We start from the raw sequence: 21,539 nt of genomic DNA on the forward strand, positions 1-21,539 counted from the left end.
CATAGGGTGCAGCAAAAAAATCTGGGCAAAAATACATCTAATACCTTGGAAGGCAAAATATATTTAAAAAGAGACTTTGAAAACCTCATCAACATAAAAGTGTCAACCCATGGCCCCATAAGTCCCCGGGACCAGGACCAGAACCGTGTACAGCACTGTGCCCCCCACTCATCTGACCTTTGGGACAAAGTGCAGGGAGCAACCAAGCCAGAGAAACCATGGCCTTGAAAGAGAGGAGCAGCGGAGTGGCAGCAGGCTGCTTTCTGAAGGAGGCACCGTGAACACTCTCTCCTACGAGGAGTGCTTGCTCCAGTACCCCCGCGACGTCCCCCCCCCCCCCCGTCTTTGTTCTAGACAGACTGACTCTCTCCAGTTTGCCTTAACGTAACCACATGGAAAGGATCTAAACAAAACCAATTCACAGAACAGGGCTTTTGCCACGATTGCCTGTTCCCTCCACTCAGGTTCTATCCCTTTCCTTTGGCTACGTCCACGCTGGCAGATGTCAAGTGCCGGCAGGCACAGAGCTGCCCACAGAGGGCTGCAGGGAACCACTGCTGTGGGTCCACAGTTTGACCCTTGCGATGGTAGAGTGCATCCACATTAGCTGCCCCCCGCAATGCCGGAGAGCAGTGCCTTGTGGTGCTACCCCAGCATGCGGGTGGCCACAATGCTGAATGGGGCAGTCGGTCACGTGACACAGATTTCCCAGCCTCCTTCTCCACGGACATACATCCTACCACACAGACTGCAGCTTTTCAAGTGAGGCCGGGGGTGGGCAGGTGCGGGGCAGGGAGCGTGTACGCATGCGGCGGGGGAGGAAGGAGACGACTGTTTTCGGGGACCTCAGCCTGCTGTCTTGTAAGTTTAGACACTGGCAGGAAACAACCTGTTCTGAGGCAGGGGGAAAAACGATAATTAATCCCCCCACCCAGCTCTTTGCGCAGCCATTTCTCGCATGCACACGCCTCTGTGATCATCAGCACAAGCCATCTGGATGGTTTGAGCCGTGTCTCGGGACTCAGGCTGTCCGAAAGGGAGCATGCACATGCCTGCAGGGCTGCAGCAGAGTGCAAAACGATGAGCAGAGTGCTGCTGCAGGGATCACGTGCCATGGACAGAGGCCGGTCGCAACGCAGCAAGCAACTCAACTGCGCAGAACGCTCCATGCTCCTTCGCGAGGTGCTTTACTAAGAGTGCAGCAAATGCGGAGACAGGGCACACGAAGTGCCTTGCCAGCTTGAGTCCCTCGGGAGTTACAGCACCGCAACACACACACCCCCCTCTTCCGAGTCAGGACTGTGATTGTCTAGTGCCTAGCATAACGTGCTAGTGTAGTATGTTCACATGTCTATGTACCATATGGAGAGAAAACAGATTACCTCCACAGACTCTCTGTAGTTCATATGAAAAGGACTATATGCACCCATAAATATACAGCCTGCCTTAGTTCAAAAGGCAAAGCCAGCCCTCCCACCTCAGTCCCAGACTTGAAAACAGCACTGCTGAAAGTAATTTCCATTTCTGTTGCAATTCTACAAAGGCCTGGAGAATCCCACAAAAGGAAGGAAATTTTATACTATAAATAGAACTTGAGCATTCTTCTCATCTTCTGGTGCTAGCCAGGTAACCAAGTAGCTGGTATCTACCACCTGTAGTCATGAATGTTTGGGATGAAGGCAGTTATAACAAGCTGAACTTTCATGTGCGCCAGTATTTAGCACAACAGTAAAGCACCATTTCACATAGCATATTTAGACTCTCAGAACACACAATATAAAATCCTAAAATATAAAATCCTGTATAGAAACTATACAGACAACATTCTTGTTTCCTGAAGTAATTACAGGAAAAATTGCTCCAGACTTTTCAGTCTATGGTCCTTGAAAAATTTCAAAATTTTCAGTGCTCCAAAATTGAAGCTCGAAGCCATTAAACTAGCTGACCATAAACAGGTATGTCATCTTTACAAGTATTTACGCACGTCTGAAAAGTTCACACAAAACAAGTAGTCCTGTAGCACCTGAAAGGCTAACATGTTTATTTATTAGGTAATGAGCTTTCATGGGTAAGATCCACTGCATCAGATTAGAGTAGGTGAAGTGGGTCTTCCCTGCAAAACCTCATTACCTAATATATAAATTAATTAGTCTTTAAAAGGTGCCACAGGACTGCTTGTTGTTTGTGAAGTTACAGACAAACATGCTTACTCCCTTGAGACTGAAAAGTTCAGTAACACTTCTATTGATAGCCTCTTCGGCACTGATTTTTTTTTTTCCCAATCACTTTCAGCCAAAACACCACAACAATTCTGGAGTGAAATGCAAGATGGTCTTCCAAGCTTGGCTTCAAGTGAGGCACTCACCTGAGCTGGTAGTGTTTGAAGTTCCTGACACTCCAAATCAAGTCACAGAGCTTCAGGCATGCCAAATATAAATTGGAAGAGTCTGAGAATCCAGCTACATGGCAATGCTCCCGCACATTCTGCCTTCAGAAGCACAGAATCACTGAACGCTAGAACTGGAAGGGACCTCGAGAGGTCATTGAGTCCAGTTCCCTGCCCTCTCGGCAGGACCTAACACCATCATTCTAGATCATCCCCAATATGTGTCTAATCTAAACCTCCCTTGCTGCAGTTTAAGCCCATTGCTCCTTGTCCTATCCTCAGAGGCCAAGGAGAACAATTTTTCTCCTTCCTCCTTGTAACCCTCTTTGAGGTACTTGAAAACGACTACCATGTCCCCTCCAAATCTTCTCTGTTCTGAACTAAACAAGCCCAGTTCTTTCAGTCTTCCCTCACAGCTCACGTTCTTTAGACATTTAATCATTCTTGTTGCTCTTCTCTGTGGACCTTCTTCAATTTCTCCACATCTTTCTTGAAATGTCCTGCCCAGACCTGGACACAATACTCCAACTGAGGCCTAACCAACACAGAGTAGAGCAGAAGAATGACTTCTCGTGTCTTGCCCACAACACTCCTGTTAATGCATCCCAGAATCATGTTTGCTTTTTTGGCAACAGCATCACACTGTGACACACATTTAGCTTGTGGTCCACTATAGCCCCTAGACCCCTTTCAGCCATACTCCTTCCTAGACAGTCGCTTCCCATTCTGTATGTATGAAGCTGATTGTTTCTTCCAAAGTGGAGCACTTTGCATTTGTCCTTATTAAACTTCATCCTGTTTACCTCAGACCATTTCTCCAGTTTGTCTGGATCATTCTGAATTACATGCCCATCCTTCAAAGCAGTTGCAACGTCTCCCAGCTTGGTATCATCTGCAAACTTAATAAGCGTAGTTTCTATGCCAATGTTTAAATCATTGATGAAGACACTGAATAGAACTTGTCCCAAAACAGATCCCTGCAGAACCCTACTTGTTATGCCCTTCTAGCATGACTGTGAACCATTAACCACCACTCTCTGAGAACAGTAATCCAGCCAGTTATGCACCCATCTTATAATGGCCCCATCTAAGTTATATTTGCTAAGTTTATTGTTAGAAAATCATGCGAGACTGTGTCAAATGCCTTACTAAAGTCTAGGTTTACCTCATCCACTGCCCCTCCCTTATCCACAAGACTTGTTACCTATCAAAAAAAGCTATCAGACTGGTCTGGCATGATTTGTTCTTTACAACTCCAGGCTGGCTGCTCCCTATCACCTTATTTTAATCCAGATGTTTGCAGATGAATTCCTTAGTTATTTGCTCCACTATCTTTCCCAGCACAGAAGTTAAACTGACTGGTCTATAGTTTCCTGGGATGTTCTTTTTTCACTTTTTATACATGAGCACTATACGTTTGCCCTTTTCCAGTCTTCTGGAATCTCTCCCGACTTCTAGGACTTTTCAAAGATGATGGCTAAAGGCTCAGAAACCACCTCTATCAGCTCCTTGAGTATTCTAGGAGGCATTTCATCAGGTGCTGGTGACCTGAAGACATCTAATTTTTCTAAGCATTTTTTAACTTGTTCTTTATGTACTTTATCCTCTAAACCTACCCCTTTCCCACTAGCATGCATTATGCTAGGCATTTCTGCATCGGCCGTCTTGGTGAAAACTGAAACAAAGAAGTCATTAAGCACCTCTGCCATTTTCAAGTTTCCTGATACTGTTTCTCCCTCCTTACTGAGTTGTGGGTCTACCCTGTCCTTGGTCTTTCTCTTACTTCTAATATATTTATAGAATAACTTGTTACCCTTCATGTCTCTAGCTAATTTGAGCTTGTTCTGTGCCTTGGCCTTTCTAATCTTGCCCCTGCACACACGCATCTTTTGTAATTTCACCTACTTTCCATTTTTTATGGCTCCTTTTTGATTGTGAGCTCATGCAAGAGCTCCTGGCTAAGCCAAGGTGATCTTTTACCATACTTTCTAGCTTTTCTACGCAGTGGTATAGTTTGCTTTTGGGCCCTTAACGTCCCTTTGAAAAACTGCCAACTCTCCTCAGTTGTTTTTTCTCTTAATCTTGCTGCCCATGGGACCTTACCTACCAGCTCCCTGAGTTTGCCAAAATTTGCTTTCCTGAAATCCATTGTCTCTACTTTGCTGTTCTCCCTTTCACTATTGCTTGGAATCATGAACTCTATGATGTCACGGTCACTTTCTCCCAAGCTACCTTCCACTTTCAAATACCCAGCAAGTTCCTCCCTATTTGTTAAAATCAAATCGAGAACTGCTTCCCCCCAGTAGCTTTTTCCACCTTCTGAAATAAAAAATTGTCATCCATGAAGTCCATACACTTTAGATATTCTGTTCCTCTCTCTGTTAGTTTCCCAACATATGTCTGTGCAGTTGAAGTCCCCCACCACCACCAAGTCCTGTGTTTTGGATCATTTTGTTAATTGCTTAAAGAAAGTCTCATCCTCTTCTTCTACCTGGCCAGGTGGTCTGTAGCAGACCCATATCACAACATCACCCTTGTTTTTCACCCCTTTTAACTTAACTTAAGCACTTGGCTCCTTTCCAAAGTAAGCCAGACAACCTATTTTTTTTTTTGCTGGGGACATTCTGAGCATACCTGGGGCAGCATGCTGTTTCCATTCTTTAGTTGTCTCCCTGTATTAAAGTTAAAAGCGGAAATCAGAAAATGAAGATTTGCCCCTGTACAAAAAAGGAAAAAAAACCAATGGCTCAAGAGCCATAAAAAGTAGCGCTATTTTGCAGAACCAAAATCACCGAGGTTTAAAAAGTTTGGGATAAGTGCCTTGCTCACTTCAGGAAAATGAACCTAGGCAATTAGTTTGTATCTCCTTGCAAAGAGATTCAGCATAACCACACAAGAGGCAATTTAATAGCTCAGATCTCCAACTTTGAGCATGCTTTGGAGAAAAAGACACACAAGAGGGTAGAGCTATACTATATTTGTACAGATTACTGAGAGAACATGGAAAGAGACATTTTTTCCAATCAGTTTCTTGACTTCTGCATTAACAAATGCAAAACTGAGATCAAAACAAATCTATAAGTATGCTTCCAAAAGGCAAAACACTGAGCCAGGCAGAAAAGAATCAAGTTCTCTCTTCTTTTGTGAACTTCCACATCCACAGTCTGTTGACTCTGCACCCATTCATTACTCCAATTGTAGTAGTCCCTTGAATATTCATTTAGCATCCTCTAATTTGGCTGAACTGAGAGACTGCTAAGGAATTTTAAAACGTGACTGAATTTTTCAGTGAAGTACTTTATCAGTGGATAATGAGTTATGTTACCATCACATTCAGTTGCAGTTAGTCAGCCCAGACTTCATGGGAGAGCCTGATTATACACTAAGTTTTATTTAAATATAACGGATTATCAAGACAAACCAAGATGCCAATTTTCGCAATAATTTAGTTTGAGGAATTCAGAAGAGCAGAAAAAAAGGGATCAGCATTTTTAAGGAAAGCTGCAAATTGCCGGACGAACGAACAGTAGGTATATTTCAAATTCCTCATAATTTCCTTATGTGTTTCTCTCAAGGTCACATGGGGCTCTGAAGTAACACATATGCGCCATTTGTAACTTTCTTGGGGAGAGAACTGCCTGAGAATCAAACAATACATCATTCATGACACCTAGTAAGTGTTTGGAGAAAGTCTTGCAAATACCTTCTTGAAGTACATCTTTGAGAGTTATCCTCTCTCTGGAGATCGCTATGTCCTTCACTTTAGCTTTTGCTTCCATCAAGGTGACACTTTTAAGATCATTCTTCTCTATCCGTAATGTAGGATAACCTGAGGAGCCAGCAGAGCCAAACAAACCAATATAAATACCCTTATAATGAGAACCCAAGCCCATCACTTCCCTCAATACAACCGACAGATGCATTTGAGAAAAGAAACACGAATGTAAATGCCTCTGAAGTGTGCAAACGCACATGTATTCGATATAATCCGTACATTGTTTGTCTTTGTTTACCTTGTCATACACCAAACCCTGGCACTGCCTTACCCAAATACAGAGTGGTGAGCAACAAATAACCATGATCAGAACTGGGCAGTATGTGGCTTCACTGAAGCCAGCTTCTTATTCTGGACTACAACAGCAATCTGAAACTGACACATCAGTGCCCTCTCCTGGGCATCTCAGATGTTTACAGAGCAGGCTGTGTTCAGGAAAGTTTTAATGACTCATAATGGATAAAAAGTCCTGCATCTGACAAAGTGGGTCTTTGCCCACGAAAGCTTATGCTCATGCATTTCTGTTAGTCTATAAGGTGGCGCAGGACCCCTCGTTGATAATGGATAAACTGTCTTTAATTATGAGTACTGTAAAGCATCAAGCGCACCGCCGGAACTAAACATTTTAGCAGGGTTCTAGCAGATAGAGAATTAAAGGACACAATTTTTGGTTTTAAATAAAAACTATTATGTCAGTACTTCCTAGATAATTCAGAAAAAGTAAGTATGATCAGCCTTTAAAGGAAGTTTCTATAAGGGGAAAAAAATATGTAATTAGGTTGATCATTTCGGAGAAAACATTATGACATATTATGACTTAATTATAAGAACAACAAGAAGTCTTGTGGCACCTTTTAGACTAACAGATATTTTGGAGCATAAGCTTTCCTGGGCAAAGACCTGCTTCATCAGATGCACAGGAGGGGTGGTTTCAGAGGGGTATTTAAATATTTATTTAAATAGCAAATAGTATAGATGTGGTAGTAGTATAGTATAGTATAGTATAGTATAGGGGGTAATTAAATACCCCTCTGAAACCACCCCCACACCACTCATGCATCTGACGAAGCGGGTCTTTGCCCACGAAAGCTTATGCTACAAAATATGTTAGTCTATAAGGTGCCACAAGACTTCTTGTTGTTCTCGAAGATACAGACTAACACGACTCCCTCTCGGATACTTGGCACCATGACTTAATTATGTGACTGTGCATAAGAAGTGCTTTAGAATATTACAAACCAAAGTAAATCTACTTCTCATTTATTTACAGCAAATTAAATGTAAACAGTCTCTTTAAAGCTCCGAGGAGAAATCTCTGCTCCGCTTTCAGATGCGCCTATTCCAGCTTCTCTGGCCACATCTGTACTACACACCTTTGTCAATGCCACAACCCACTGGACTGCAGTGGGGTCTCAGGTTCTGGCTCAGGAGACCACTGGACTCCTTCCCCTCTCCCTCTTCTGTCACATGTCTCCCGTCCTAGGTTTGCTGTTTACACTGGGACCTGCGACTCGAGCGGCCTCTTGCTCAGCTGACCTTGACAGATACGCTTCCCAGAGGTGCTCTGTCCTGACGTGCACAGGAAATATGAACTTCTGGGCCAGCAGGAAGAAGAGGCTTTGCAGCCACAGGAACGTCGTCTCTGAGCAGATTGTGCCGGGGATGCAGGAAAAGGGAGCAGACACGGTGCTGCGTGGAAGCGGAGGCTGACTGTCACCTTCACAAAGAGCTGCACGCCATGCTTGGCGTGCACCCCATCATGACTCCACAGACCACCGTGGAGCTCTCCGAGGAGCACAAGCCACAGGCCCCAGCATAAACAAGAGTGAGGAGGAGGAGGAGGATGGGAGACACACAAAATGCGAGGGAGAGGGGAAAGGGTTCGCTGACGTCATGAGCGAGAACCTCTGAGACTCCACTCAGTCCAGTCAGGTCTGGCATGGACTATAGTTTGTAGTATGCCAGAGACTGCTAAAATAGATGCATCTGACAGCAGAGTAGAGATTTCTCTCCAAAGGCAAAATTATCTAATTGAATGATAAGCAGGAAAACCACAGGTTCAGACTGATGGGACAAAGCCTGGGACGCAAAACATGAAGTTTGCCTAACATGGCCAAATGACACGAAAGCGCTCATCACAGAATCACAGCAACGCAGGGCTGCCAGGGACCTCGCCAAACTCTCAAATCCAGCTCCCTGCACCAGGATAGAGCCAAGTAAAGCTCGATCATCCCTGACAGATGTTTGCCAAATCTATGAAAAAAAAATCCAGCGACGAGGATTCCACAGCCTCCAACGGATGCTTATTCCGAAACCTAACTATGCTCATCGCTACAATTTTTCTTGTTTAATAACTACTCTACATCCCCCTTGTGGCAGATTAAGCTGATTAGCTTACTACTTTCATAGTATCTGGAGAACAGTTGATCACTTTGCTTCTTAACAACAGCCCTTAATGTATCTGAAGACTTACCAGGTCTCCACTCTATCTTCTCTCCAGAAGAAATATGGCCAGTTTTTTCCAAACCTTTTCTCACAGACCAGGCTTCCTGAAATTTTTACAATTTTGGATGCTCTCCTCTGAAATCTCTAATTCATCCACATCCTCTCTAAAGTGCGGTGACTAGAACTGGACACATTACTCCATCTGAAGCCTCATCAGTGCCATGTAGAACGCTCCCATGTCCGATACACAATGCTCCTGTTAACACCTTCCCAAATGGATTTTGGGCCTTCTTGCAACTGCTTTGCATAGCAGATCCCTTTCAGCAGTACAGCTCAGCCACTTAGCCCCCATGTTGTAGTTTGTATTCGATTTTTATCTTCCTAAGTCAAGTACTTTACACACCTTTATTTTATCTCATCGTGCCAATTTCCGTTCCAGTCTCTAACTAGCCACAGTTGTTTTGAATTCTAATCCTGTCCTCAAAATGCTTCCCACCCCTCCAAGCTAGGGGGCATCTGCCAATTTCATAAGCACATGCTGCACTCCATTATCCAAGTCATTAATGAAAATGATGACTCAGTACTGGAGCCAGGACTGACCCTTTCTTGTGACCTCGAAGAAGAACTGGGCTAGCAAATTGGTATCAGAGACCCAGAAAGCACAGGCTAAAGAGATGCCATGCTCCTCCCTCTTGGTCTCTATGAATGTCATTGTTAGGGCACCTCTAATAAGTGGGACACAAGGTCAGCCTCGGCTCCCCTGCTGTACATTTCTGTAATTAGATTAATACTTACTGGTCACTGGTGTGGCATTGTTAGGGGTGTCAGCTCTCAAATACTGGGTTGTCTGTGTAGAAGGCTGAGATAAACCTTGTGAACTACTGCTGTCGCTTATGCTGTTTAAAAAAAAAAAAGAAACACACATCAGACTTGTGTCTGTAATGGAAAATACTTAAGTTCCTGCGAGAGAAACTCCAGCACATCAAAATTACATTTACATGATGATCTACAGTTCCCAGACTAATGAAAGCAGGGCGACTTCCCACAGAACAGTTTGATTCTCCACAACCCTAACACTGCTTTCCTTTAATGTTTAGTGAGCTATTTGATCTGCACGCTGATCTCTCTTCTTTTACGTTCTCTCAAGCTCTGTTGAAAAATGCTGAAGTATGTGTACAGCTAAGACATGACAAAAAGCGTTACTTATCTCTGGGAAGCTGCAGTGCATCTCCCACCGAAAATATCACACACCTGTTCATGACCCTCCCCTGAACACTTCAAACAAACAATTAGAATGTGTGTTGCTGACTGGCACAGATTTAGACCCGCCAGAACAGAACTTAATGGTCACAGATCTATGCATGCCTTGCTACTGAGTTTAAGGCCGAGAGACTAAAAGAAACTACACTGGTAACTGAAATAAGTACCACTAGTCATCACTATAAACTACTGCATGTCCAATGGAGATAACTTTCCCTAAGGCGGCAAAGGGGAAGCCTGACGAGCACACACATGCTTCGATTACCAATCATACGTGGGGAGAAGGAACCAAAAGGGCTAGGATGGTTTCACCCTTGTATATCATCTGCGGCGGCATTGCCCCCAACAAGTTACCACTATGGGAGAAAGTTCTGTGGCTTCGGTGCCCTGGTATGTCCACGCACACACAATGACAGAAACGGGCAAGCACTTGAAGAATGCCAACACACAAGTCTTTGGGATTCTCTTAGGAGACAGCTACACCGGCTTTCAAAAGTTAATAGCAACAGCAGACCAAACTATTAGAGATCATACCTGCGTTAGACCACAAGTGACTTGAGGGCCTCTTTCCCCTGCTGCTTTTTGCTCAGTTCCCCAGGCTTCTGTGGCCCCTTACTTTGGTCAGCTGACGCCCACCATCAACGCTTTCAAACAACTACAGAAAAGTGGACATTTGCAGACCACCAGATGGTTCTCAGTTATAACCCTTCTCCCAACTCTGCATTTGTAAGATTTTCCACAAAAGAACTTGCTGTTTGTCCAAGACTTAGCACAAAAGGATCACGATCTCAGCTTGAGGCCTAACACCAATGATACACTAAATAAATGACCACAATTTTTCAACATTCAAGTTCTCACCAAACTAGAAAAACAAACAAACAAACCCCAACCGTTTTCAGTGTATTCAAATATACATAAAGCCTCTTTCTTTGGTTGTGACAGCCTGAGTAGCTCTGAATTTTTGGCTCCCCAAAGACTCTAGTCAACTGTACCACACAAAAGGGTTTGGGGTTTTGAATCGCGTCAGCAACTGCTTCCTCCAGCTTTACGTCCAGCCGCCAATCTGTGTCGGCCAGAAACTGAACTAGCAGGCAGAAAACCACCTTAAATGGTTTGCTTTTAAGTGCATTTTTTTCTCCTTTCCTTTTCCATCTGTTAAGATAAAGAGCCAGAGTTCTTAAGAGGTAAACCTCCTGGCCACAGTGAAAAAGGGACAGAGCAGAACTGTTCAGTGGGACTCCTTCCCAGGCACTCCATGCAGGTCCAGCACTGCTCGTACCACCATGGCCCCTGGCTTGGGAATAGGTCCGCACCAGCCGTTGCCGGAGGGACTGCACATAGAGCCTGTTGGGGGGGGGGGGGGGGGGGGGGGGGGGGGGGACACATACCTACATGCTGTGGTGTGGCTCAACGAGTGCAGGCACACCTGTGTGTTTTCAGAGGAAACACAAGTATTCCCACGTGGAGCTCCTTTGCTGGGGCCAGTGTGGGAAGACATCAGAAGCATCAGGGTTTCTTGCACGGCCTGGAAAGCTTCACGCATCAATGGCACCTGAAGCTAACAGAGGCCCACCTGTGTGTCTGGGCTGTGAGGTAGGCTGCACTGCTCAAAATGAGCTAAGACCTGACTCCCTGAATGGGGAAACAAGTTGCCCGACACGGGTCTCGACTCACCCCCAGCCCTGTCTTTCCCCTTGCAGGGAGTAGGAAATTGTTCTCTACAGGTGCCCCGGTGCTGGACGCCAAGTCGCCTCCCTGCTCTGGGGCTGAGGGGAACACCGTTTCCATCAGGAACGCTTTGAGTCTGGGCTCACACTCTCTCTTAGGCTTAAAGGACTCACATATGAGGCACCTGTCAGTCACTTATGTGCCCTTCACCAAGCACCTGAAACAACTACTATGTGTATCGCTGATGAGTGCAGGACGTTTACAGTGATTGCAGGGCTTCAAGCTTGGGGACTAGGCATGCTCCACCCCCCCAGCTGAGTCCCAGATGTGACTAATAAAACCTCACTGCTAACTATTACTATTTGCACTAACTTTACAAGGACTCTAGTTCCCACAAACCAACCACAAGCAACACTAGCAAGGAGCGAACATCCCATGGACTGCTACTGCCCTCAAGAAGGAACTGGGAGTGGAGAGAGATGGTGCTGCCCCTTATACCATGCCATGGGGGCACTGTTCCACAGGGTGCTGGAGTTTCTCTGCTATGGCTGCTGCTGAGGGAAAAGTTTCCAGCACTGGGGCAGGTGGGGAGCACACACAGCTAATGTGAAACAGACATACACAAGTCCTTGAAGAGTTCTGACCAGCCTTTTAACACAGGGCGCGCTACTGTTGCTGTTGAATAAAGCCACCACTTTACACTGCTGGGCCCAGCATTTGTTTGGCCTGATTGCGAGAAAAAAACTGATTCAAATTGAGCAAGTCTGAGGAGAAGTACCAAAATGTGACCAGCTTTTGCAAAAGGGACATGCACTCACGAGGAGCAGCCGCCACTGGAGAGCCCCCAAACTGCCAGCGTGCCAACTTACTGCCTTTTTACTTACCCATTGCGGCTGCCCCTTTAGCTAGCTTACTGCAAGGACCCCAGGCGTGCAGACCAGCACTCAGAATTAAAAACTGTCTGAGTACAAGAAAGGGATGAAGGTACTATGAACAGCAAACAGCGGCTATTTAGTTTTCAGCTTTGAACAGTGATTCTGAGTGTTGGTCTCTTCTTGCAAAAAGCCCACAGAAGTCTTCACAAATGTCACACGATTAGACAGGAAAAGGAGACGGTATACTTCACCTGTCATCCAACTCTATTCTTTTCATACTGTGAAGATGCAAGACAGCTAATATGATTGCCACCAGGAATATAACAGCACAGCAAACCCCTACGCTGATATAAAACACACGGGTGGAAGTGGTGGGAGCAGCATTTACAGGATCAACTGAAATGGAAGGGTAAAACACGTCACTAAAAGAGATGCATTACACTGATCAATTTCAAACAAGTTCACGAATGATGGAATTAAAAACAAATTAATTCCTTGCAGCCTAATGCTAGCGCTTGTTTTACCCCAATCTAAAAAGAACAGGACCAAAGAATGGAAGCTCTGATGTGTCACAATGCTGAGTGTTCCATTATTAAGCAAAGATGTAAAGACTGTTTTGCCAGGAGGGGTCGGTAGAGGACAGAATAAGCAGACTCAGGAACCGATCAAAATACTCTAACAAGAGCCATCTCCCCAAAACCCTGCTGTAAAGAGGGACCTCCAAGCTGCTGGTCTTGGGAGGCTGCTTACTGGAAACTAGCAATCCCTCCCCCACAAAAAGGGCTATCACTCCCAAAGCACACATGGGGCAACTGGGAAAGCTGCTGTCAAACCAGCCATGTGCTTCTAACCCTCTCCACTTACTCTTGCAGAGTAAGAACCACCTGCACTAGAGAAGTGGAGCTGTAAACTGGCATCCCTTTGCAGCAAGGAGAAATGCAATTCAGCCATGCAAGGAGAATCACACTTGGGACCTCCCATCGAAGGGAACTGCAGAGTTAGTGCAAAGAAGATGCATAACCTTCCCCCAAAATAATCACCTGCAGCTTTCAGGCTTCCTAGCCTGTAGCTCAAAGATACCTCACTCTCTGCATTTACTAAGTCACCTGGGTGGGATCCCTGGTGCCTGTCCGACTCCTTATTTAATGCAGCAGCATTTGCAGGCAATTAAGTCTGCCTTTTCAGCCAACCAGCCTCAACTGCGCTAATTTCTGGAGGCTTCGCTCAGCACCAATTAGCAGCCACCTGTCATGCTTGCCCTCTACAGTGTTAACCAGCTGCCATGTGTGCGCACCAGAAGGAGGCAAGGCCTACTTTTATTTTAGGAAGAGGGTCCTACTTCTCTCCCCCATTTTTAAATGACGCTCATATTAAACAAAACCGCCAGAATTAGCGCCACAGGAAACCGAACACAGCTGCCCACTGAGTTCCAAAAGGGTTCTTACGGAGTGCTCACATGCTGGGTTCCGTAGCAGGGGCTAGCATGGTGGGGCTGACATTTCCAACTTGGGTCAGGGTTGGGGAGCTACCGCACATTTATTTTCAGCAAGTTGCACAGTGTGATCATGCTATGAATTCTAAATCACACAGTCAGAAAGAGACTGGCTTTGACACACGACTCCAGAGGTTCTGAGCTATCAGGCAAAAGTCGTGATGAACCCCAAAACAACAACTTCTCACCCCTATGATACATTACTCCATTCTCCTGTTTAGTCAGCAAAACAAAACTACAAAAAGACCTTCTCTAAAATACGAACTTGTTAGCTATTATTGATGCTTTCGCATCATCGCCTTCACACACTTCATGTTAAGCTTGTTACATTATCCCAACTGTAATGAGTGCTCAGAATATTACTTACAAATAGCTTTGCTGCTGTTTCTGTCAGATGTTGGAGTTTTCACTTCTTGTTCAAGTTCTAAATCAACAGAAAAAATGTGAGGTCCTCATATGTACTTTGGAATACAATTCCTTTACACTGAATCACCTGCGCTCTGGCGATAAAAGTGTGTTCTCCTAACTAGGCAGATTGAATTAAAATCTATTAAGGTTAATTTCAGATTTTCATTGCGACCACGATTTCCCATGGTCCTGACTCTCAAATTCTACTTCTCAACAGAATTTGTCATGTTTGGTCTCAGCTGAGTCTCCCTCCTACCTCCGGTTTGTGAGTCACTAATCCAGTATTTAGCTACAATGGATGGGAAAAGTGATGTAAAACCTTTGTCCACAAATTCTCAAAATGTAAGGACTGCTGCTACACAAAGGCCCATTTCTGAAACCACCTTAAGTCAAGAAAACCAATTTTCCTCAGAAGAGATTTTTTCTAAAGGAGCGACTTTCCTGCAAACTATCGGCTTTCACTCTCCGTGCACTAATTTTAATATACGGGAAGTGGCTTAACTGCTTTTTTGCCCATATTTTCTAACAACTTCTCTTGGGAAATTCGTAACCATTGGGAATGAAGCCAGGTTGCCCTCAAGAGATGGTGATGCAAGGTACATCTACCCTACACGGTAGAGCAACCGGGTCAGGGTCAATCTTCTGGGGTTCAATTTTGTGCTTCTAGTGGGGATGAGCAGAATCAAACTATCGGGGACAACAGTCAACCCCTGTACTCCTCAATGTGGCAAGGAGTAAGGGAAGTCAGTGGGAGTTTCTCCCACTGACCTCCCTCAGTGAGGATGGTCAGGTAACTTGACTGTAGATTAGTTGATTCCAGCTACGCAATTGCTGTAGTTGGAATTGCGTATCTGTGACTGACTTGAAGGTCTAGAGTAGACCCAGGCTCAAACATTCACTCGTTTTCACACACACCCGCTACCAAATACTTTCCAGAAGACGGGCATATGAAGAGCAGCATTCTGTACAGAACTCCCAAATTTACCCCCGGCCCTCTCGAAATGGCTGCGACTCAAGTGAAAAGTGTTCAGTTACGAAAAGTGGCCAAAAAAAAAAAAAGGCATTAATCCTCCCTCCCTCCCTTCCTCCCCCAAACAAAACAAAACACAAACTTCTGATGTAGCTCTGTTCTCACAGTTTCACAGTTTCAGGTTTTTAACCATATAGTGAGTTTGAAAACTGCATTTTTTTTATATCTTAAGATCATCGAGGACAAAAAAGACTCAAGATGCTAAGTTTAAGTGACCATTTTAAAATCATTTAAACTTAATTTATAAATTTACTTCTACAATTCTCAGAAAAGTCTTTCTGAATTCAATGTGATGTAATTTGGGGAGATTTATTCCTTGACATAAGTGGTGGTACACAAAAATCAGCCATAACTATGAAGCTACAGTAGCTAGCTCCATTATATAAAAGCCAGCTACTCGATTTAAGTCCATCAACTCCTGTTTTCTGTCCTGCCCTCCTAATTCTTTGTAAACTTACCACCCTCCTTTTTTCGTCTGGAAGGCAAGAGATCTTACCTCTCTACTCTCACGATCCTAGAACCCTGTTATTCCACTCAGATCCTTATCCCTCCCCCCCTTTTCCTTTCATACGTCCTTTAACACTAAAAATTGTTAAACTTGTAAGCCTGATGTCTTACTTTTGTAGCACATTTTCCTTCGTTTGAAATTTAAGACTGTGATGTTTTTTGAGGAATGTATTGTCAAATTGAGCTGCATTAATATTGTAACTTCAGAGTCTAGTCTGCCCGTGCAGGAGAGTTCAACACGAAACACTGCAAACAGAGAATGAGAGTCAGATCTTTGTTTATGACACATTTCAACAGTTAAAGTGATGCGGAATTTTGTTGCATTTTTTAAGTTTAAACTATTTCTTAAAATTTTACTTTGGTGTTCAAACTGAGTAATTTCTGGGAATACTTAATGGCATTTCCAGGAGCATCTTTCAGATACATTTAATTAAACAAATGAAACTGAAGTGTGCAGATCTCAGACACTGTGTGTTGGTATACAGCTATTAGCAACTCACTCTGCAGTGGCTCAGTGGGGACCTAACTTAACTATCCTGGGGAATACACATAGAATCCTAGAACGCTAGGACTGGAAGGGACCTTGAGAGGTCATCGGGTCCAGCCCCCTGCCCTCAAGGCAGGAACAAGCACTGGCTAGACCACCATTGATAGACGTTTCTCTCACCTGTTCTTACATATCTCCAGAGGTGGAGACTCCACAACTTCAGCAGGCAATTTATTCCAGTCTTTGACCACCCTGACAGTTAGGAGCTTTCTCCTAACGTCCAACCTAAACCTCCCTTGCTGCAGTTTTAGCCCATTGCTTTGTGTTCTAGCCTCAGAGGCCAAGAAGAACAAGTCTTCTCCCTCCTCCTTTTGACACCCTTTCAGATACCTGAAAACTGCTATCATGTCCCCCCCTTAATCTTCTTTTTTCCAAACTAAACAAGCCCAATTCTTTCAGCCTTTCTTCATAGGTCACATTCTCTAGACCTTTGTTCATTCTTGTTGCCCTTTTCTGGACCCTTTCCAATTCTCCACATCTTTCTTGAAATGCGGCGCCCAGCACTGGACACAATACTCCAGCTGAGGCCTAACCAGTGCCGAGTAGAGCGGGAGAATGACTTCTCGTGTCTTGTTCACAACACACCTGTTAATGCATCCCAGAATCATGTTTGCTTTTTTGGCAATAGCATCACACTGTTGACTCACATTTAACTGGTGGTCCACTATAACCCCAAGATCTCTTTCAGCCATACTCCTTCCTAGACAGTCGCTTCCCATTCTGTATGTGTGAAACTGATTGTTCTTTCCTAAGTGGAGCACTTTGCATTTGTCTTTATTAAACTTCATCCTGTTTACTTCAGACCATTTCTCCAATTTGTCCCGAAGTGCTTTATTTCACAGTGTATTTAAAAACCATCAAAATGTCCTTTTTGACAGCCCCCAAACTGGTCTCAGCAAATTTGTCTGTAACATGTAGCTTCAATTAACTTGACCAGGTTTGTTTTCCAAGGCTATGTACCAACAATCAGTGATACTAGCACAACTGCAGAAATAATACTCTTGACTCTCTACTACTTACCCGTACAAACATGATAAAAAGATGCAAAAAACCAAAGAGCAGCAGTTTAGGTCTACCGCACACATGAACTCAACTCCAAAGGGTACAAGAGAGTGGCAAATCAGGCCGACTGACTAGTATTTAAGTGCTGCTGCAGCAGATGAACACATTTGCACAAATCCCACACAATGCAATTTTACTTCTAACATATGCTGTAGAGAAGACCCACTATACATCTAATCACAGAATCATAGAAACACTAGGACTGGAAGGGACCTCAAGAGGCCATCAAGTCCAGCCCCCTGCCCCAAAGGCAGGACCAAGTACTGTCTAAATCATCCCTGATAGATGTCTCTGATAGATAATTGTTTTCATTTGACTTTCCTCAATGCACCAATGTCCTTAACATCTTAAACTTATTTCTGTTTTTCAAAAAAAGAAAGACAATAATTAAGTTACTTATTTATATGCTAGAGAAGTGGGATTAAAAGCTACGCAACTGTTAGCCATGCTGGAATAAGAACCTTTTATATAGTCCCAGAATATGATGCTTCCCTTCTCAGGAAAATCTGTACCCTCTCACTGTCTTCCTCACCTCCCCACCAACAAATAAACAAACAAACAAACAAAGTGGGGTGGGGGACAATTTACTATTAAGCACTTCCATTCCAAATTGCCTTCTAACAAGGAGCCTCATCATCCACAGGGATACCTACACACATGCCAGACCTGAAAAGAACAAAAACACTGAGAAAATGGATGTTTGACAAAAAGAAACTGCTAAACCACCAGCTAAGAGAAGTAAAGAAATGCATACAATCAGAAAGGCTTGGCATTCTCACTTTGACTTTTATCTGTTTAGGATGTTTCGGAAAGTAAAATTTGCTTATCACATACCTCAGTGCATTTAAATCAAATGAGATACACGTGAAGATCTTCTACATACAGAATTAGCTAGATGTAACTGTTGTAGCTTGTGTGATATGTACAATTAAAATTATACAGCATGCGTTTCCAGGGAAACCATGTTACTGAGAGCCAGAAAAACATGGTAAGCCCGTGCTTGTGCCGTCAAGTTAAAAGCCTGTTTACTCACCCGATAATGCACGAGGAACTTCTCCTTGCACAGAGATGTTAGCCTGGGGCATATCTATAGCCATAGCATTATCCACCTGAAATCCCAGTTTATATTCAACCTGCAATAGTGAGAGAGAAAGTTAAGAAACTCCAATGATAAAACAATTGCGTGAGCATTTTCAATAAGTCTTTAATTCAAGACACAAAATTAAATCCAAAAATGTTGATTAGTGATTCTAAACTATCTCAATTGTATCACCTAAAAAGGCCGGATTTTCAGAAGGCAGGTTACTCAGTTCACCTATTCCTCCACTTATAAACTTTTGATTTCCCGCCGCATTGCAACAAATGATTGATGAAGGTGGATATTCTCCAAAACAAATCTTTAATATTGACAAAATGGGGCTTTTGTGGAAAAGAATGCCTTCTCAAACCTTCACTTCAAGGAACAACACAAAAGCAACAGGTTTCAAGACCTCGGAGGACTGAATGATGTTACTTCTCAGTGGAAATTTGGAAGGAGACGTGAAATCAAAGCTTGTCCTTGTTTATCATTTGGAAAACAGCTGAGGGTGCTTAAAGGCTTAAACAAGGTATTGTTTCCTGTGGCCTGGCATTCTAATCGAAAGGCATGGGTGACAAAGCAGGCTTTTGCTGATTACATAACAAGCTACCTTTCATCATTCATCTCTAAATAGTGAACTGAAAATAATCTGGATAATAAATGTCTGCTGATCCTTGATAAATGCTCCCAGTCATCCTCCCAATGGCGATCACATTTGAGTGATTTTTTTGTCCCCAAATACCATTTCCATCCTTCAGCCAATGGATCTAGGCGTCATTGTTCCATTTAAAGCTTACTATATGCAACTGGGGATGAGGTATCTCGTATCTGCATCAGATGGAGAAGACAACCCTACAATTAAGCAGCTGCGGAAGGAACGACAGCGTACAGATGGCTATAGAAAACATCGTAACTGCATGGAATAAAATTACTTAGAGTATCCCGAATGGTGTCTGGAAAAAGCTATTGCTGAAGTATGTTCACCATTTCTATGGTTTTGAGGGTGAAGCAAAAGATTCAAATTCTACTGTGCAACTGGCAACTGAAGCAGGATTCAATGAGGGGGAGACAGATGTTCAAGACCTGTTATTGTCACATGATGAAGAATTGACTAATGAAGAATTAATTCAGTGAGATGCAGAAAGGTTATCAGAAAAGGGGGAGGAAGAACTGGATGAACTACAAAAAACACTGGACACTAAAACACTCAACATGCTTCAGTGCACTGGAGGCAGCTACACAAATTCTCAATGACAACGACCCAAACTTAGAACAGAGCTCAGCATGCAAGCAACGCACTCATGAGGCCGTCCCATGCTGACAGGAGTTGTAGGACAGGAAAGAGGGCTGCAGTACAAACTTCAGTCCTATCATTTTTCCAACCCTCAACCTCATCACCTCCTCCTAAACCCTCACTGCCATCTGCTGATCCTCAGCCCTCAACCTCAAAAGCTGAAGATAAAACTCCAGTAAAGGAGGCTGAAGTCGCTATGGAGCTGTTTTCGATAATGCAGATGATCCCATGGAACTTGCATCTACGCCACCTTCGTCACCATCTAAGAACTGACTAGTGAGAAAAAATGCCATAAAAAAAAGCAATGAAGGAGCACTGTTCTTATTTTTATGATTGCATAGTATTGTAACATATGTGGAAAAAATACTGAGTGACTGTTTTGGGAGTCAGGAACCAGTCAGAATTTCACATTGAAATTAATTTTCTCATTTTCGATTTATGATTTTTCACCTTACAAACAGTTTTTATGGAACGAATGACATTTGTAAATCGAGGGATAGGTGTATTCTGAATATTAGGCCCTGTTCAGATACTTCAAACTGGGCATCTAAAAGCACTCTAAGTCACTACTCATGTTTTAAAATTTAGCCCAGGGCTGTTCTGTTTTTAAGTAATCCTTTAAAAATTCTCAAGACAAAGCTAACTCCATGATAGTAAGCTTATATGTTCAAAATGTTCCCACAGTAAACTCTTTCATATACAGCTGCTCTGGGACCAGGAGTTTGCTGGATATTCCAACAATCTGGGTAAGAGAAAGATACACTTAGCAATGTATAATATGAAGAAAAACAATATTAGATATTAAGAAACAAAAATGTATGCAGAGTACTTTACAACAGTAATATTGCACACTAAACTTACACTGTATTTGCTGCATTTATTTGTATTTACTCTCACTATACTGTACTTATGGAAAACATAACTAAAATTTACTTATGCTTAAAATGCCAGTTATTTGAGAATTCCAGATAGAATGCCGGATATGAAAGCATTTACTGTAAATAAATCCACGGGAATTAAGAAATCAAAAAGAATGTTACCACTCACTTAGTAAATCTGAGTGGAAGATGGCTATGAAAGGTAAAAACTTGTTCAACTACAGCTAAGGTTCTGTTTTCGCCTTATGACTCTGGTCCTGCAAATGCGTGAGCACCAGTAGGATCAAGGTCCACGTCTGCTTCCAAAAAGCTACACCTGACTGTAATTATACTCACCTTTGAAACTGCATTTTCTCAAGATTTGCCTCTGCCAGAAGACTTCCTCCTCTCCTCCCCCACACACCATCCTCACCCTCTGCCGTTATAGGAATGCACCCGTTCCGTATAAGTAGAAATTATTTTGCTGTTTCATTTTAAACCCCCCCCCACTTTTTTTTTTTTTTTACGAAGTTAGGCAGTTAGCTGTTTTGCTTTGCTCAATCTATGAAGCTTTGAATATTGCACTTTGTGAATGCTCCACAAAACGAGGATTTTTATGAAGCACGTTTTGTCAAAGTGCTCATTGGCTGTGCATGTGCAGGGAATGAAAAGAGGGCTTCCCAGGAGTTCAGAAAAAGTCCTCCTAAAAATTCACGCGTGTGCAATGCTTCTGCTGGGCACACATAACTCATGAGTGAATCAACAGCTCTATCTGTGGCAATGGAGAACTCTGGAGAACTCTGCTTTGACCATAACTGAGGAAGCCTGAGGTGGCACACAGCGTCCAAAAGGGGA

General features: G+C 43.4%; 1 protein-coding gene across 2 annotated transcripts in view; it reads right to left on the reverse strand.

Annotated features, from left to right (window-relative positions):
• RYK (receptor like tyrosine kinase) overlaps positions 1-21,539 on the reverse strand; it is a 73,178-nt gene that overhangs the window by 23,564 nt on the left and 28,075 nt on the right. The window contains exons 3-8 of one of the 2 annotated variants that reach the window (XM_075003797.1): positions 18,489-18,588; positions 15,958-16,092; positions 14,269-14,325; positions 12,661-12,805; positions 9,402-9,502; positions 6,090-6,215 (exon numbers count right to left, since the gene is read on the reverse strand). In XM_075003797.1, coding sequence (XP_074859898.1) covers positions 6,090-6,215; positions 9,402-9,502; positions 12,661-12,805; positions 14,269-14,325; positions 15,958-16,092; positions 18,489-18,588 — 664 coding nt within the window. Of the gene's footprint in view, positions 1-6,089; positions 6,224-9,400; positions 9,503-12,660; positions 12,806-14,268; positions 14,326-15,957; positions 16,093-18,488; positions 18,589-21,539 lie in introns of both variants that reach the window. The other variant, XM_075003796.1, reaches the window with a different exon arrangement.

The sequence above is a fragment of the Carettochelys insculpta genome, chromosome 10, assembly GCF_033958435.1.
Source record: "Carettochelys insculpta isolate YL-2023 chromosome 10, ASM3395843v1, whole genome shotgun sequence".
In the NCBI taxonomy this organism is placed as follows: Eukaryota; Metazoa; Chordata; order Testudines; family Carettochelyidae; genus Carettochelys; species Carettochelys insculpta.